We start from the raw sequence: 19,323 nt of genomic DNA, 5'->3' as shown, positions 1-19,323 counted from the left end.
CTGATTTCTTCCTTATCATGGATAATCCACCTTTGATTAGGACAGAAAAAACTGAGTCCCACAGAAGATATCTTCAGGAATTGTCATGAGCAAACCTGTGAAGATACGTGCTTAGCTATGAGTTGGTTCATAGGCCTCAGAAACTCCAAATGATTTCAGTCAGAAACAACCTGCAAAACCCAAAAGAGTAAAATCTCACTAATCTTTTAAAAAAAAATAGATACATCTTGTATGTTTTTAGACTTGTACTGCTGAACTCAACCAAGCATTGTGAGGGTGTCTTATATACTCTCTCCTGTCTGAGATTTTGTTAAGCCACTTCTACCCCACAGTTTCTGAGCCATCTTCCACTCCTCTCAGATAGTGAGACTCTGAAGCAGAAGTGACATGCAGTCAGAATACTGTACTGTATTTTTCAATCTGGCATGTACAGCTCCTTTAATTAATGTACCAGAATAGTGCATATTATTCATGATTCTCATTTAGACAATGGAAAGCTACAACACTTCAAGGATATCTAACTATGAAAGGTTTCAGAGTAGCAGCCATGTTAGTCTGTATTAGCAAAAAGAAAAGGAGTACTTGTGGAACCTTAGAGACTAACAAATTTATTTGGGCATAAGCTTTCGTGAGCTGTAGATCACGAAAGCTTATGTCCAAATAAATTTGTTAGTCTCTAAGGTTCCACAAGTACTCTGAAACCTGTCATTATGCAAGGCACTGAATTTAGCCGTAGGAGTGGAAATCTATCAACTTCATGAAAAACCTCGTACAGATACAGACAGACATCATCTTCCTTTCCAAATGCAAACAGATGGACATCATACTAAGGAATGCATCCGATGAAGTGAGCTGTAGCTCACGAAAGCTTATGCTCAAATAAATTTGTTAGTCTCTAAGGTGCCACAAGTACTCCTTTTCTAACTCTGAAAGGGTTCAGTTATCAGTATGATCTTTCGAGTCATCTGTTCTAACACAAAGGTGAGGAAAAAACTGAATACTGAGTAACTCCTGTAGGTGGACATCCACCTAGTTCACCAGTATCCTAACCAGATGCTATTTTCACTAATCTGACACATTCCCCTTCATATTATACCCAGTTTCGCTTTAAGCCCCTGGCTTTCCTGTGTGCTTTATTTAAGAAGTGAGCTGTGCCCTTTCTTTCAATATTCAGCTGCAGACATCCATTCCTTACTTGAAGATCTCAAACTTTCAAACTTACCAATAGATTAAACCATTTCTTGGGAGATACCACCTTTGCAGCGTTTCAGTGATGAGACTAGGTATCAGAAATGTGATATAGGCTATTGTTTGTTGATGAACCCAGGTAAGAAGAAACCATCACTGGTAATGGCCTTTCTAATGGTGCTCACTATAAGGAAGAAACTTGTGCAACAGAATACACTCGTGACTTATTTGTTGACCAGCAACCTTTGGAATTTTGAACTTCTAGGGTATAATTAACAAACAAAACCTCAAGCTACTTGAACCGAAGCTGACAAATGAAAGGAGTAGTCTGCTGCTACAGGTAAAGAACAGAAGCAAACGCGAGGCATTTTCTTTGCAAGAGAATGATCTAAAGATTTTAGAAGCATATGAATACTTATAAAAAAAATATCCCTGGTCGTCCACTAGCCTGGCTTGTCTTGGCAGTTTAACCTCTTGGAGCAGTAAAAAAACCCACAGGACGTCCCATCTTCCCCTCCGAAATAACTCCTTGATTTTCCAGAGAGAGATTTTAAAATCTGTCTGACAAGTGTTGTTGTCAACTTTTTAGGTAGATAATGGCTAAAACACTCTATATACAGATTAAGAATTTTTCAAAGCCAGGACTTTTGATGGTTCCTGTAATACAGGTGGCTAGTTTCATGTTTACCTACACTGGTAAGAGGATTTAGAACTCTGCAGGGAAATGGTTGCTTATAGCTGCTGACTGATTGTGGCAGGTATGGCTCATTAACTCCACCTTCATGTAAGCGATTGGCTTTTTGGGCAGAGAAAATTGGGGTCAAGGATGCAGAAATCTTTACAGGGAATCTTAGGAGGAGCCAAGTTTAGGACAAAAGCTTCAGTTGAAGTTTATTTTAGCTATGTTTTATTGGAGTTGCCAAACCCCATAAGTCTGGACATAATATCATGGGCCAGATCCTCATGTGGTATAAATCAAAGTAGCTTCAATGGAGCTATACAAGATTACATCAACTGTGAGTTTGGCCCAGCAAATGTAGTTCTAAGATCTAGAGGCAGGGGCTGTGTCTTTCTTTGTCTTCTACAGCACAGATCAGGCTTTCAGTGCATTTCCAACACTGAATAATAAGCTTTCCAATCGGTATACTTTGAGCACTTCATTTTGCAGGAGCCAGATATAATTTATTCCATCTGTGATGAGATATTTCAGAAGATATACAGAGACCATGTATAAAGAGAGCATGGCTCCTTCTCACCCAGATACAGAATAAAACCACTGCAAAATATAAAAGCTTTGCCTGCTGAGGTAGTGCATAGGGCTGTAAAGCTGACTTACCCAGCTACCTGAGAATCTCTCAGGCAGAAGAGGAAGTCTTCAGGTAGTCCTGATTTTTTTTTGTTGGGGGGGAGGAGTGGAGAATGTAATGATGGTGTCTAGCTCGGCCAGACCTGAATAGCAAGCCTTTGGCGTTTTCACAGGGTATTCAGTAAGTCAATACAAGATTTGGTTCCAGCACTTGAATGTAGCGATATTTGGTCTGGCAGAGTATACTCCTTCTGAAGGCGTGCCCACAGAGAGTACTGGGCATGGATATTTTTTGAAATAGGCTCCTTTCTCTTACCACAAAGATTCCACTCCTCTTCCATCTCTCTTTGCAGTAAAGTGGTGTTTGAAAAAAAAAACAGTATTGTCAATGCAAAGAATTAAACCTGTTAATTTTAGGCCATATAAACAGTGATTTAGGGCTCATTAGTAGTTTCACAAGTTATTTCTCATCTGAATGCGCATGCATCCTGCATTTTTTATGGTGAGGGACCACAGTGAGTCTGTGAGTATTTGTCTTTGTTTTTACAAGGGTATTCTAGGTATACCTTCTATCGCACTTTCTTTAAAAATTCAGATTGTTGCCTCCAAGAATATTTTTAATGGCACTTTAGGGAAAGCGATGTATTTGAGACCAAAATCCATCCTGTAATGTATTTCAAGTGACAGGCTAAAATGTAGATTATTTAATTGGCGATTTAATGTCAATTAATGCTGAACTATCTCGTTTTCTTGCCAACAGGAAGATTCGTCAGACTGTGGTGGGGTCTCTGGACTGAGTCCATCACTCTGGTCTATGATAGGAATCCAGTTTGTCCTGCTTTGGCTGTTATCTGGCTGCAGACATTGCCAGTTATGACCCTGTGAAACAAAAATCTGCAAAACTAATCAAGACCCTGCCAAAACATTAGCCCTCAGTTTCATTGTCAAAGGGTCCGCAATTCAGACAGCAGAAGAATAGCAATGCCCATAACTTGGTATCAGTCTATGTGAAAGATTCATAAAGGCACCCACAGTGGCTGCATGTTGGAGTGTCAGATCCTTAAACATGCGTGAATTCTGCATCATCTGTGCCATCAGAACAGAATTCTATATGTGCTTTATTGAAGAATCTAAGATTTTTGTGTTCATTGTTGTATCGTTGATGACTTCATGTAAAAGGGCTCCCCTTAAAATAGCTTATGTATGATATGATTTCCATTTATTTTTATCTTAGCATTGTATTTGTTGCAGACCCTATATGCTTTTACATGAACACTTGTGAAATCACATTTCTTTAATCCTCCTTTTTTATTGTATTAATACCATTATAGCTGCTTTGAACATCAGTTGTCCAGAATATAAAATAGTTGGCAGACTTCAGTTTGTACAAAACAGCTTAGTGAATTGAAAATATTGGTTAGTCTTCTCCAGAACTTCACCATGACTGAAATGCCTTACAATGAGTGGTTTATTCTGCCAAACTTAATCAAAACAGGTGGCTAACTAAGTTTTGGTAGGTTCATAAACTGTTGGTTTTAAAAATAAAATAAAATAAAACAAAACAAAACAAAAAAAATCAAGAAAGAAGCTACTGAATTTTGAAATATAAAGATGCTTGAGAGTTTGATATTTTATCTAACCAAGTGATTTTCCTCCTGAACTCAGTGTCATGTCCCTTTCAGAAAGCTGTTAATTTCGATGTAATGATCAGTGCTCTCTTCACAGTGCAGTTACGTAACGCTAGCCAAATCCTTCAAAATGCTCAAATGAAAAAGCTTGTGAATACAAAATGTCTTTGTGATTATTGAACATTGGTTTCCAAGGGTATTTTGCATGATGATAATGCTACTTTATTGTTTTTAAGTTTGTTTTCTTGAATGGTAGAGTATAGTCCATTGAAAAGGTAACTGAGTGATTCTTTTGTTGTGTGAGAAACTGAATGTTGCAATGTGATGCAATTAAATAATCTTAAATTATATTGTTAAACAAAGCTCTGAATATACTGTGCAATGAAAAAGCTAAGAAAGTAGCGTAAATTTAGTTGGCTGGACAAAAGGGATGAGATGGATTTTATACTGATTAGTGCTCTCACATGAAAACCTATGTACAGATATTTTAAGTATATACAAATCAGATTTGACACATTTATTTTTGAAAAGTATATGTTGTTCTGAGATTCATGCCAGGTTCCCCTTTTGTTTTCAGGGCACGGTAGCACTCTTTAATGTTTAAACTCCTAGTATTGCTATTTTATATTGAATATAGCAAGCTTAATAGAGCAAGATTTCCTGGCTGCTGAAATTAGAACGAAATCCGAACAAATGGGGAGCCTTGAATCTATATGTATGCACATTGATACTTGATTGTGAATAACAATAAAAACAATTGTTTTATACAAACTTGTTCGTGATACAAATTGGTGCAGTAAATTATAATATTACACTGTAGAATAGTGTACATGCAAAATATGATTTGTGCTTTTTTCTAGTTTTCAGAACTTAACAGTATTGTAAGACAGCTAAACCAATGAATGTGCAACTCGGCTGACATTGTACAATTCTGCTAACAGCTGCAATATGCAAATATTTACATGGTACTAAACATTTGTTCTTTAAAAAATGAAAATGCAAAGCATTGGTATGTATATGCTGGAAAATGACTACTATAATCTTGAACGTGTCAAAAGCTTACAGAAATTATTAGGCATGCATTAATATGCCATGAAAATTGAAGAAGCCACTCAAACCTATGGCATGGCTTACAAGATGAAATGACTATGTGTAGCTGTGCCTATGATTAGTTGTTTGTTTTTTCACGTTACCCTTGGTTCCAGCTGTGTATGTTCCCAAGTTTAGGATTACAGTGCTGGGGAAAATTTTAAAAAAACACTATTGTTTAATTATCACAATTAACTGTTTAATATCTCTAGGAAAGTCATCTGATTAAAAGTACAATTGACTGAGTTTGGTGGCTCCTGTTCTTCCTTAGTGAAGAGAAGCTGATTTCAGCAGCATGGGATGAGGATAAGTGGGGAATCTTCTCCGCCAGTAGTGTTGCTGGTAGGGCTGTCAAACGATTAAAAAATTAATCACGATTAATCATGCGATTAAAAAAATAATTGTGATTAATTTCACCATTAAACAATAATAGAATACAATTTATTTAAATATTTTGGATGTTTTCTACATGTTCAATTACAACACAGAATACAAAGTGTACAGTACTCACTTTATTTTTGAATACCAATATTTGCATGGTAAAAAACAAAAGAAATAGCATTTTTCAATTCACCTAATACAAGTAAGGTAGTACAATCTCTTTATCTTGAAAATTGAAATTACAAATGTAGAATTATGTACAAAAATAACTGCATTCAGTAACAAAACAATGTAAAATTTTAGAGCCTGCAAATCCACTCAATCCTGCTTCTTATTCAGCCAATCGCTCAGACAAACAAGTTTGTTTATGTTTGGAGGAGATAATGCTGCACGCTTCTTGATTACAGTGTCACCTGAAAGTGAGAATAGGCATTCACATGACACGGTTGTAGCCTGCATCGCAAGATATTTATGTGCCAAATGTGCTAAAGATACATATGTCCCTTCATTCTTCAACTACCATTCCAGTGGACGCACATCCATGCTGATGGTGGGTTCTGCTCAATAACAATCCAAGGCCGCTTTCTTTTTTGGTGGTTTGGGTTTTGTTGTTTCCGCACCAGAGTGTTGCTCTTTTAAGACTTCTGGGAGCATGCTCCACACCTCATGCCTCTCAGACTTTGGACAGCACTTCAGATTCTTAAACCTTGGGTCAAGTGCTGTAGCTATTTTTAGAAATCTCACATTGGTACCTTCTTTACATTTTGTCAAATCTGCTGTGAAAGTGTTCTTAAAACAAACATGTGGCTGGGTCATCATCTGAGACTGCTATAACATGAAATATATGGCAGAATGTGGGTAAAACAGAGCAGGGACATACAATTCTCCCCCAAGGAGATCAATCACAAAATTAATTAACACTTTTTTTAACAAGCATCATCAGCATGGAAGCATGTCCTCTGGAATGGTGGCCGAAGCATGAAGGTGCATACGAATGTTTAGCATATCTGTCACATAAATACCTTACAATGCCAGCTACAAAAGTGCCCTGCAAATGCCTGTTCTCACTTTCAGGTGATGTAAATAAGAAGAGGGCAGCATTATCTCCTGTAAATGTAAACAAACTTGTTTGTCTTAGTGATTGACTGAACAAGAAGTAGGACTGAGTGGACTTGTAGGCTCTGAAGTTTTACATTGTTTTGCTTTTGAGTGCAGTTATGTAACAAAAAAATTTCTACATTTGTAAGTTGCACTTTCACAACAAAGAGATTGAACTACAGTGCTTGTATGAGGTGAATTGAAAAATACTATTTCTTTTGTTTATAATTTTACAGTGCAAATATTTATAACCAAAAATAATATACACTTTGGTTTCAATTACAACACAATACAATATATATGAAAATGTAGAAAAACATCCACAGTATTTAATAAATTTCAACTGCTATTCTATTGTTTAACAGGGTGATTAAAACTGTGATTAATCGTGATTAATATTTTTAATTGTGATTAATTTTTTGGAGTTAATCGCATGAGTTTATGTGATTAATGGACAGCCTTAGTTGCTGGACTTCCTTTCACTCTCTCCATGCCTGCTCCCCAAATAAAAAATGTCAGCTGTAATTTGTTGATCACAGGAACCGCATTCTACAATCCGCTACATGCTGCCAATGAGAATGCTCTTGAAATGAAGGGGTTTGTTGGATGGGAGCAATATTTATTACTTTATTACTCTAAAACTAAGCTTAGTAAGACTACCTATTAGTTTGTATTTTTCCTTTTTTAATTACTTGAAAGGTTATCAGAATATTTATGCTTAAATGTTTCCACTTAGTTTTCCAGAAGAAAAGCCTTCATGGAAAAGTATGATGCTTACATTTCCAGAATAATGTGGAGTGTATGTGTCTATACTAGGTTTACTAACAGACACAGGTCAAATCCCATGTTACTTACTGAGGCCTTGATTGTGCCTGGTCAGCATAGGCCATGGAAACGGATGATGCAGAACCACATTGCTCCCAGAAGGTGTACCAGCAGCCCCTGCCTCCTTCCTGTCATCTTTGGGCTGCCATTCAACCCTGGGAAGTAGGCAGGGAGTAGCACTGACACCTCAAAGGGACTAGAGTTCTTCCTGGCCCTCACACAGCCAGGCTATTTGTTCTACCTTCCAAATACAGGTCTGCATAGAGACCTTTCCAAAGGGAATGCCAATTGGCTATGGGTGGGATTATCAAAAATATCTAATGATTTAACAGCACAAATCCCACTGAAAGTCAATAGGATTTGTGCTCCTAAGTCATATAGATGCTTTAGAAAATCCAATTCTGTACAAGTAGTTTTTCTTCCACAGAAGTTCTGCCTGTGTGGTGACAGATTGAAAACAGGATTTGGCCCAACTATTGTTTTTCATAAGGCTTAATGTTTTTAAGATTAAAAAATTGAATTTTTTGCTACTGTTTGCAGAGAACTAGGTATTTTCTGATTGTATACAAATGACATCCAATTATTTAAGGTTCAAAAATGCACTATATAGATAGATTTTTTTTTTATCAGAAGAGCAAACATGACATTGTCAACATTATCTACATCATAAATTCTAACTCTCACATAATAGACTTGTTTGTTAGAAAAAAAAAAAAACCTCAATCCTAGCCTTTAAAATTGAGAGATGTTAAAGTTATAATACCTTGGAAAAACGGTTTGCATTTTTTTAAAGTTACCAAATAAGTTGTGTTGATATTTGTTTTAAACCCTTTAAACAGCACTATGGGATCTAGACAAGCTGCTTGAACTGTTTTAGTTCACACTGTAGTTACACAGCCTATTATATATCTGACAGTTAACCACAGTTCAAGTCATTATAGCACTGTACTAACAAACAAAAAGGTATAAGGACTTAACATGAATGGTTTCTTTCTTATTTTTCATTTGAACAACCAGCATTACTGCCAAAACACTGACTGTGGTCCATATTTCTAACAGGTTTTTACATGACATAGTTAGCAAGTTTGAGTGAAGAGATTTTTAGGTCTTGTACCTTTAAGACTTTAGTATAATCTTTTTCATGTTTCTAATGCTTGCAGCTTTATTGCTTAACTTAACAAAAACAGTGCTGCTGCCATTTGTAAGTTTTCCTATAATATTCCTTTTACTAACTTTAAATACTGGCCTTACTGGGTTCAAATAGGCAGTATCCCTTTTAAGTGACCTTTGCAACCCAAGTGTTACTTGCTGTGTTTTACAGTTTTCGATATCTTTTAAAGAACATTGAGACTCTTTGTTCTCCTTTACACTGAAGCTCAGAAAGCTTAATTATTATTATGTCTTAATTTCAAAACACTGCATTAATCCCACCAGTCCTGCAAATTCAGATGATAACCCTGCTGGTAATTCAGAATTCCGGTAATGCTGGCAAGCCACTGCAAAAAGCTCTGTGAAGTTTTTTAGAATATCTACCGAAGACTCAATGTCAATAAACCCTTTTGGAGTACAAAGCTTTACCCTAAACCTTCATCTGACATCCACACCTTTGGCAAAGGCCATATTTCTTTTTTGTTTCTTTTTTCCATACCACAGTGTTAATATTGTTAATATTCAATGTACACTACTGTAAAAAAAAAAAACCCTACAACAAAGTGTGAAAATAATTCCGGAGTTTCAAAAAGTTGGCTTTGCCCTTTTACCAGCATTTCTGTTGTTTTTTTTTAAAAAAAGGATTATCCTGAAGAAATAATTTCACTGAGGCTAAAGGGATACTGTCTTGTGCAGATGCCATGAATTTGCTATTGTGATCTGACAGAGCTGTCTTTTCTTCTTGTGTTATATGGAATGTCTGGATCATGCTTTCTGGAGTATTTTTATTGAGATGCTTACTGTGCGTTCCTGCAGAAAAAGGCCCCTGACTGCTCTGATTGGGTAAACAGGCCTTTTCTCCCTTTTATTGTGTTCTCTTGACACTTTTGTGGAACTTGACAAGCTGGAAAAAATAAAATAAAATTTTGTAAAAATTTGTACAATAATGTTATAAAAAAGTTTATAATCCTAGAAAATGTTGTGTTAATTCTTGTGCAAAAACAGTATATTCAGAATAAAAGTTTATCATTTAAAATCAAGAACAAGTCTGGATTTGTTGTCATCTTGAACAATGGCATGTAAGTAGAGCCCCCAGAAATTTCTGAATAAGTATCTGTCTTTTTGAATTTGCTGCATAATTGTTTTGCAGAAACTTAGGAGGAGATTTTCAAAACCACAGGGTTCTGAGGGTTAGGAGCCCAACTCCTATGAAAAGTCAATAGGAGATGTTCAGCTAATGCCAGTTGTGCCTTCAGAAATCACACTCTTAACTTTATGCTATCATGAAAATAAAAGGTTTCAGAGTAGCAGCCGTGTTAGTCTGTATTCGCAAAAAGAAAAGGAGTACTTGTGGCACCTTAGAGACTAACATGCTCTAATAAATTTGTTAGTCTCTAAGGTGCCACAAGTACTCCTTTTCTTTTTATGAAAATAAAAGTATCTTCCTGCAAAACCTTTAGAAAGTGAAACCAAATGTAACATTATAGGCTCTGTGCCTGCAAAGTCTGCAAAGAGTCCGAAACACTCATGCTGAGAATTGTGATTGTCTACTAACTCTGCCCAAGCTGACATTGATGAGATCTCAGAGAATTGCAGTTGCAGAGTGCCCTTGTATATTTGAACTATGAGTGAGAGAAACTGGGAAGAACTCAAACACAGGTCCTCTAGTCCATATAACATTACAGGCCCCCTGCATGTAAGATTGCTGGGCAGCACATGATACTGCACATTAGCATCCGTAGTCACAAGCATCAACCGTACCAAACATTTCAGTGTAACTGTACTAGTGTCATTGTATTGCTAGAATAACTTTGTCATGTTGTGCTGAATGCCATGAGGATAAGGTACAAATAAAAAACAAAATTCTGTTCCCAAATTTCACAGAGCTCCTGACACAAGTTTTTAGTTTAAATTGTAGTGTTACCTCCTGCAGTCTTTCTGAAGTATTGTATATCTATCAAACAATGACTACAGAATCTTCTGTTTCCAGGTTCTGCACACAAATCTGTCTTCTGGAGTCTAGTGTGATAATGGCTGTGCCACAGTGAGATATTTTATACTGGTCACCAGTCCACATCAAGTCTGGGATAGTGCACTGCATCTGTTCTACCATATAATTTTGAGAGATGACTTCACTCCATTGTGTTTATAACTTTGCTACTAAAATCTGAGAAAATCAGAGTTATGTGGTAGCTGTAAAAATCCCACAGTGCCATATTTGTTCAGTGTTCCTCGCTATGCTTGATTGAGCAAGAAGCACTCCTGTAATTGGTAATCCACTTGCTCTGCCTGATCAGTTTAACCAATGAGGGGCCTGACCCAAAACCCACTGACGTAAATTGGAGTCTTTCCATTAGGCCCCACTGGGCTTTGGGGCCCAAAATCACAAAATCTGGTCATTTTGTGTCCTGCTGGTGACTTTGGGAGAAGACTTCTCTTATCGTCCTTCGTTAGGAGAGAATTTGAAATTATTTCAACATGAATAATGAATTCTAAATTCATTCTAAAAAAGCTTCCTTTATTGATCAACATTTAGTAAATAAGACCAGTCAATTTAATGTGCATCAATAGCCTCCTTGCTCCTTCCATCTATGCAACTAGCACGACTGATTGAGTCCTAATTGTCAGAGGATAGCAACTTGCAAGGTTGGAAGGTCCTTAGCTGTATTCTGTAAGATGACTGAAACCTTAAACGTGTTAAGGAACATTGTTTAGGTCCCTTCTACACAAAAAACTGCAGGCAGGTCATAACTGTGTCTTCTGGTTGGTTGTATTTATTGTGTGCTCTGGCTCTCTGATGCTGGATAGTGATGCTTGTGTGTGGATGGATAGTGATTTCATTTCCTTGACTGCAACTTGAGAAGTCTTATTGTAGACCAACACTTTTATTCTTGAGAGAAGAATGTCAGATACTTCAACCTGCAGTGGATTTTGATGGGTGATGCTGCTGTTGCTACTTCAGCATACTATCCAGTAAATCAGAAAGGTCTTTAATATCATGAATTTGCTGCATTTTCTGCTTTTGCCATTGCTTTCGTGACATATTCTTTTACATTTTCTTGGTGCTGGTCATGGCTGCCTCTGGCAGCTGTTTTGCAGAGGAAATGTGAAGTAGAGGGCTTGAGAGTTGGTTTTCTCCTCTCCCTAATGACAATCTTTCAAGCAGTTTCCATACACTGGATTGGTTAGTTCATACACAATATACAGTGCGAGGAGTAGAATGGCAGAGTTCCAGTCTTAATTTGTATGGATTTAAGTCCGACTGTTCTTGTGGTCTCAGCCCACATTTTGTGGTTTAACTATTGAAAATCAAATGCCCTTGAGTATAATTTTATATCTATATTTTGTCTGGGGAAGGAAGCAACATTGTGTTGTAGGGTGCTGACTAATAGTTAGCACTACGGTATGGTATGTGTGGTTAACATATGTTATTTCAATTGTTTAGTAGTTTGAACAATAGTTCAAACAACTTACACTCACCATAGTCAGACTTTCCAATATGATTTCTTATAATTTCATCATGTGTTTTTTATCACAGCTATGAAAAGAAAATGCAGGCAGCTAAAGCTTTGCACAGATAGGCTCAGTCTAAGAAGGTATATTTTTTATGATACTTGTGTTTTACAGATTTGTAAATTGAGCCCACCCTCACTCCATCCTGCCCACCTACAATTAGGATGAAGGATTACAGTATCTGTACATAATGTACAAGGTGCATCCCAAAGGCCAGATGCATCCTGCATTGTCATAAAATATGTGTCTTGACATCTACCTAGAACTCCAAGTTGAGATCTAAGGCCCGGTGAGTTTCAGGTGCCTAAGTCATTTTTGAAATATGAATTTTGTATCTGGGTTTTATTTCTGTAATGGGGCAAACCAAAATGCTTGACCAGACTTTTGTTTATGTGTGTCTACTGAAATGTAGGTCTGGATCGAAAATTGGACGTTTAACCTCCACCTCGACTATCAAGGAAGATTCAAGTAGATGTTCATTTTTTATTTGAGAATGTGTATGTATTTCCATCTTAATTAGATGGCAGATCATAGGCCTCTGTCAAGTTATCATTGTAGCGTTTGGTCTCACAAGTTTGGATTCCTAGTGTGCTTTTCTGTGTGGCAGGCAACATTAGAAGAATAACTGCATGTAAGAACTCCATTGTCCACACAATGTGATTTTTTTAAATCTATATTTGAGCTAGCTGTTTTACATGGTCACTGGCTCAGATCTGAATGAAAATCTAGTTTGGGAGTTACATAGACAGATACTTTCATTATTTCCAGGAGAAGTTGACATTACAGAGTTGCACAGAAAACCAAGTTTTATAGTTAATCTGGATTCACATTTCTGTAATTGAGAGCACTGACTCTTTTCACCACATTTGAGGTTTTCAGTGTTCCTGCAACTTAAAATATAGCTGATTTACACAGTGAAAGGGAAATCAGAATCAGGCTTCAAACTGCATTTGCAAAGTAATGTTTGAGTATTTCTTTTATTTCGTAAACTAAGATTGAGAAATTAAGTTTTTAAAAGCAACTAATACACACAGAGTAACTTTTCATTAGGAAGTTTGCTTTAGAATCATAGAATATTAGGGTTGGAAGAGACCTCAGGAGGTCATCTAATCCAATGTCCTGCTCAAAGCAGTACCAGCACCAACTAAATCATCTCAGCCAGGGCTTTGTCAAGCTGGGCCTTAAAAACCTCTAAGGATGGGAGATTCCACCACCTCCCTAGGTAACCCATTCCAGTGCTTCACCACCCTCCTAGTGAAATAGTGTTTCCTAATATCCAACCTAGACCTCCCCCACTGCAACTTGAGACAATTACTCCTTGTTCTGAGCACTGAGAACAGCCTAGCTCCATCCTCTTTGGAACCCCCCTGCAGGTAGTTGAAGGCTGCTATCAAATCCCCCCTCATTCTTCTCTTCTGCAAACTAAATAAGCCAAGTTCCCTCAGCCTCTCCTTCATGTGCCCCAGCTCCCTAATCATTTTTGTTGCCCTCCACTGGACTCTCCAATTTGTCCACGTCCCTTCCGTAGTGGGGGGACCAAAACTGGATGCAATACTCCAGGTGTGGCCTCACCAATGCCAAATAGAGGGGAATAATCACTTCCCTCGATCTGCTGGTAATACTCCTACTAATATAGCCCAATATGCCGTTGGCCTTCTTGGCAATGAGGGCACACTGCTGACTCATATCCAGCTTCTTGTCCACTGTAAACCCCAGGTCCTCTTCTGCAGAACTGCCGCTTAGCCAGTCGGTCCCCAGTCTGTAGCGGTGCATGGGGTTCCTCCTTCCTAAGTGCAGGACTGCACTTGTCCTTGTTGAACTTCATCAGGTTTCTTTTGGCCCAATCCTCCAGTTTGTCTAGGACACTCTGGACTGTATCCCTACCCTCCAGCATATCTATCTCTCCCCCCACCTTAGTGTCATCTGTGAATTTGCTGAGGGTGCAGTTAATCCCATCATCCAGATCATTGATAAAAATGGTGAACAAAACTGGCCCCACGACCAACCCATGGGGCACTCCATTTGATACCGGCTGCCGACTAGACATCGAACCATTGATCACTACCTGTTGAGCCCGACAATCTATCCACCTTATAGTCCATTAATCCAATCCATACTTTTTTAACTTGCCGGCAAGAATACTGTGGGAGACCGTATCAAAAGCTCAAAATATATCACATCCACCACTTTCCTCATAGCCACAGAGCTAGTTATCTCATCATAGAAGGCCATCAGGTTGGTCAGCCATAACTTGCCCTTGGTGAATCCATGTTGACTGTTCCTGATCATGTTCCTCTCCTCCAAGTGCTTCAAAATTATTATGGATGCAAGGCCATGCTATTTTTAATGTACATCCCTATCATAATTTTCTCAAAGCTTGTGTGCCATGAATCCCTGTTTAAAAAAAAAAAAAAAAAAAAAAGGTCACATACTTGGCTAACTATATTTTTCCACAAGTTCATAATATGGAATGAATACTATAGTGAATACACATACATGGCCTATTCTCTTATGCTTCCTATTATTATTAGGTCTGTGAAGAATTTGCAGTTTTAGTTTGCAGGTGATTTGGCAATTATATTTTGTTTCCAGGTAAAGTGGGATAGATAGATCCTGAATTACACTTTCAGTTTCAAATTTGAATAAACCCAAAAGTCTAAAGCAAAATTGGACCATGCTAGTGACATTTTGGTGGCCTTGTGTTTCACCCATATGTAGCTAGGTTCTTGATTCAGTGTCTAGCCACAGTGGGGTTAGTGAAGGATGAAGTCTCGACCTGAAGCTTAGTGCTTTCTTGTTTTGTGACCATTAATGTTGTTTGAATGTGATTGTTTGTGGTTTTTACAGTAAGACTAGTAGCATAATATGGCCTAGTGATTAACCAAAGTACTATTCTATGTTATTAAGCTTGGAGTGGGCACCAGTAAACAGAGTTACTAAACGACTATCAATTGACTCAGCCAAAGTTTTCTAAATGTGGTCCCTAAACTTAGGCATCTATATCCATATATAAGCACCTGAGACTGGATCCTATGAGATGCTGAATATTCTGGACCCAATCCAGCAAAGCTTATATATGCATGCATCCAGCCTTGATTGTCAGATGTGTCAATCCCTGTAGCTCACAGTAGGTCCCAAGGCTGGAATGGGAACGTGGGATGTTCAATGCTTCTGAAAAAGAGGCCAGTTTTATTTATAAATATGGATTTGGGTGCCTAACATCAGGGAGCCAAATTAGAAAACTGTGGCTGAGTCAATTGAAAGAGTCAGTTAGTAACACTGGGTAGTGGGATCTACTTGAAGCTTGATGATATAGATTAGTATTGCATTTAACTATCCCCTTGTACATGCAAGCAAGGGCCAGAACCAGCCTCATCCTCTGTATTTGACAGTATTACTCACTATCGGCCAAAGCAAAGACCCACAAATGAAATACATGATCATATATGTCTAGGGTGTCTGGTTATAGTTATTCTGAGAGTAATATAATCTGTGGCAATGTAGGCAGATGGCCTTTTGGAAACACAGGATGGCCTGACTTTTTTTTTTTTTTTTGGTTAACTTTGCTGCTTCAATAGGTTATTTAAAAATGTTAAACTTCGTGACCACCTTTGAAAAGAACCCTTAGAGACAGAGGGGTTATAGCTGTCTAACTTATGTCGCTATGGAATTGAGGGAAATGCAGCTGCTGGAAAAAGGCTGTAGTGCTCTGAATATCTTTAAAGTGATTTCACTGATGTTATGTCTCCTGGTTTTAAGATGCCTGATTAATGTTTTGAAGGTGATTCATCTTTGGTTCCCCTATTGGTGACCCAGACAAAAGAAAACACGATAGCTCCTTAAAAGACAGGAAAATTGGCTGCAACATGAATTTATATATTTAATTAATAAAAAATTAAAACTCGAGATATTGGAGAGGAGAAGCGAGATATTTCCTCATTCTTTTTTCAGATGGTTTATCCCCAGCAGAGCAAAATTGAAAAGTGTTCTTTTTTTCATTGCTTGGGCTGTGCTGTGCTATGTCAACCTTTTATTGATTTAGTTACATAATAATTGATTCCCCTATCATCTCAAACATTGTGATTGACTGGAATAGAGCACACGTTGCTGGCTGATGTGTCTATTTATGCACATTTTTAACAAATTTTTGAATCATTGAACTGTTTCTGCTTCTGGACACTAGATTTCATTTAGCAACCAATGAAAACAGATACTCAAGCTAAATTTCCCACAAACAGTGCTTATTATTTACTATTGGCTTTTGTGCAAATATCTTGAAGCTATACCTGGCACCCTCAGTAGTGCTGCAGAGAAACCAGGGGTCACAGAACGTGCACAGAATTTGGCCTAATGTCCCTTTCAAATGAGCATTACACTTTGTTGCTTGTATTTATGTACTTCCGGACACATTTGCTAAGGGCCAGATCCTCAAAGGTATTTTGGTGCCTAACTCCTGTTGAAAGGGAGTTAGGTACCTAAATACCTTTGAGAATCTGGGCTGAAGTTACTATATGTTTCCTAAGGTTGGTGGGATTTTTTTTAAATCATTTAATGAGCTATTTTGGTGGCTGCACTTCACACTAGAACATTAAACAGAAACCGCACGCACAGATAATATGTGATGGTGTGGTGCAATATCTAGGTTTCCATGGGATGAGTTCAGAGGAACTCTATTATTCACAATACCATTTCATTTGTACATCTATACGCTTACACACATCTCTGAGAAGATTTGTGTGTGTTAATTGCATTTATCATGGACCTTTAGCCTCATCATTTGCACTCTGCCCACAAACCTATCACTGCAGAATGACTTATGATATTCCAAACCCAAGAGCAACTCTGAACAGCTTCCATTAAGAAAAACATCCTGCCCTTCTTCGTTTCTTATCCCCAAAATTGTATTGAGATGAGGTGCAGAATGGGCAATAGGTCTTCAACCAGTGACAGGTTTATAGTCTATAGTTTATAGTATTACCTTTTTAGGGCTAGAAACAGGAGCATTATACAAAGGCAAAGGGGTGATTCCCATCATTCAAGACACTGCTTATTCTAGTTCAGATGGTCCAGAGAAATTGGCCCTTAAAATTGTAACATTATTTATGGGAAAGCATTCTGAGGTTTATAATATGTGGCATGTTCAAGTGTATTTATCTAGCAGGAAGTCATTTGGTTGACAGTCTAAAGACTAAAGAAGCTGAGCACATGGTTATGCATTTGCTTGAGGGTTTTGCTGTATTTATAGGGATGAACTTAAGCATTTGCTTAAGCGCTCAATTGAGTCAGGAGCTTTATTAGTTAATATCCTATTGTCTGTATTGTGGGTTATATTACTTAGAGCTATTATTTGGCTTATTTAGCACTTACATTAGATGCACTCATGGGTTTTTAAAACAAAAAAAAATACACCATTATTTTGAGTCAATATTTCAAGCAGTGAAATGAAAACAGCAGCTTTCTTCCATGGGAAAAAAAATTCTTTCTGACAATTTCTGGTTTGTTGTTTCAATATGTGGCAAATCCATGAATAAACTGCTACTTAAAATGTTAAGATATCCCAAAACTGACTGACACTTGATACATAGAAGACTATAGAAGCTGAGCACATGGTTATGCATTTGCTTAAGGGTTTTGCTGTATTTATAGGGATGAACTTAAGCATTTGCTTAAGCGCTCAATTGAGTCAGGAGCTTTATTAGTTAATATCCTATTGTCTGTATTGTGGGTTAGATTACTTAGAGTTCTTATTGCTATATTCAAACTACTCTATTCTTCTTAAATTTATAACTAATTTGGCTTATTTAGCACTTACATTAGATGCACTCATGGGTTTTTAAAACAAAAAAAAAATACACCATTATTTTGAGTCAATATTTCAAGCAGTGAAATGAAAACAGCAGCTTTCTTCCATGGGAAAAAAAATTCTTTCTGACAATTTCTGGTTTGTTGTTTCAATATGCGGCAAATCCATGAATAAACTGCTACTTAAAATGTTAAGATATCCCAAAACTGACTGACACTTGATACATTTTAGTTAAATCAGACCTTTACAGAGAATTACAGTAAAATGGTTTTTAACCATCAGAGGAGTGAAGTTTTGGAATAGCCTTCCAAGGGAAGCAGCGGGGGCAAAAGATCTATCTGGTTTTAAGATTCTACTTGATAAGTTTATGGAGGAGATGGTATGATGGGATAATGGGATTTTGGTAAGTAATTGATCTTTAAATATTCAGGGTAAATAGGCCAAATCCCCTGAGATGGGATATTAGATGGATGGGATCTGAGTTACCCAGGAAAGAATTTTCTGTAGTATCTGGCTAGTGAATCTTGCCCATATGCTCAGGGTTTAGCTGATTGCCATATTTGGGGTCAGGAAGGAATTTTCCTCCAGGACAGATTGGAGAGGCCCTGGAGGTTTTTCGCCTTCCTCTGTAGCATGGGGCATGGTTGACTTGAGGGAGGCTTCTCTGCTCCTTGAAGTCTTAAAACCATGATTTAAGGACTTCAATAGCTCAGACATGGGTGAGGTTTTTCATAGGAGTGGGTGGGTGAGATTCTGTGGCCTGCTCTGTGTTGGAGGTCAGACTAGATGATCAGAATGGTCCCTTCTGACCTTAGTACCTATGAATCTAAATGCAAATGAAGTAGATACTAAAGTTTGGTAAAATCCACAATCATTTTACAAAGGGGTCTTTTATACCTGTTCCACACCCCTATTCATATTAACACAAAGGAAACCCTCTAGTTAATTCCCACACCATCCAAAACAAATCATCAATCTATGATGTCCACTAATATATATATTTCAGTAATATATTTCAGTTTGTAGGAAGCACAGATGTTGGCCTTGGTCCCTGGATGAAGGCTGAAGAATGATTCCTGAAATTAAAGAGACATTGCAGAACGCTGGTATTGTACACATCCAGTCAATTATCAATTCAGTCTCTCTCACTTGGGAGTCATTCATATACGTTACCATCTAGATGTAAGAAAGAATCGGCTACAACCTGCACAGTTTACAATATTTTTCAAGAGGAAGTGGAAATGTTAGCAGTGGAATAGAAAAATAACAGTTGAGTTATTTTTAAACACATTTGGATGTGATGAATCCTGTGGATATAATCCCGGGGAAAAAACACTATCCCA

At 37.5% G+C, this 19,323-nt stretch overlaps 1 protein-coding gene across 1 annotated transcript in view; it reads left to right on the top strand.

Moving 5' to 3' along the window:
• CACNA2D1 (calcium voltage-gated channel auxiliary subunit alpha2delta 1) overlaps nt 1-9,695 on the top strand; it is a 682,696-nt gene extending 673,001 nt beyond the window's left edge. The window contains 1 exon segment of the mRNA XM_038369134.2: nt 3,255-9,695. Coding sequence (XP_038225062.1) covers nt 3,255-3,371 — 117 coding nt within the window. The 3' untranslated portion in view covers nt 3,372-9,695.
• The last annotated feature ends 9,628 nt before the right edge of the window (nt 9,696-19,323 follow it).

This window comes from Dermochelys coriacea, chromosome 1, assembly GCF_009764565.3.
Source record: "Dermochelys coriacea isolate rDerCor1 chromosome 1, rDerCor1.pri.v4, whole genome shotgun sequence".
Classification (NCBI taxonomy): Eukaryota; Metazoa; Chordata; order Testudines; family Dermochelyidae; genus Dermochelys; species Dermochelys coriacea.
The sequence above is the reverse complement of the archived record's forward strand: the minus strand, read 5'-3'. Positions and strand labels throughout refer to the sequence as shown.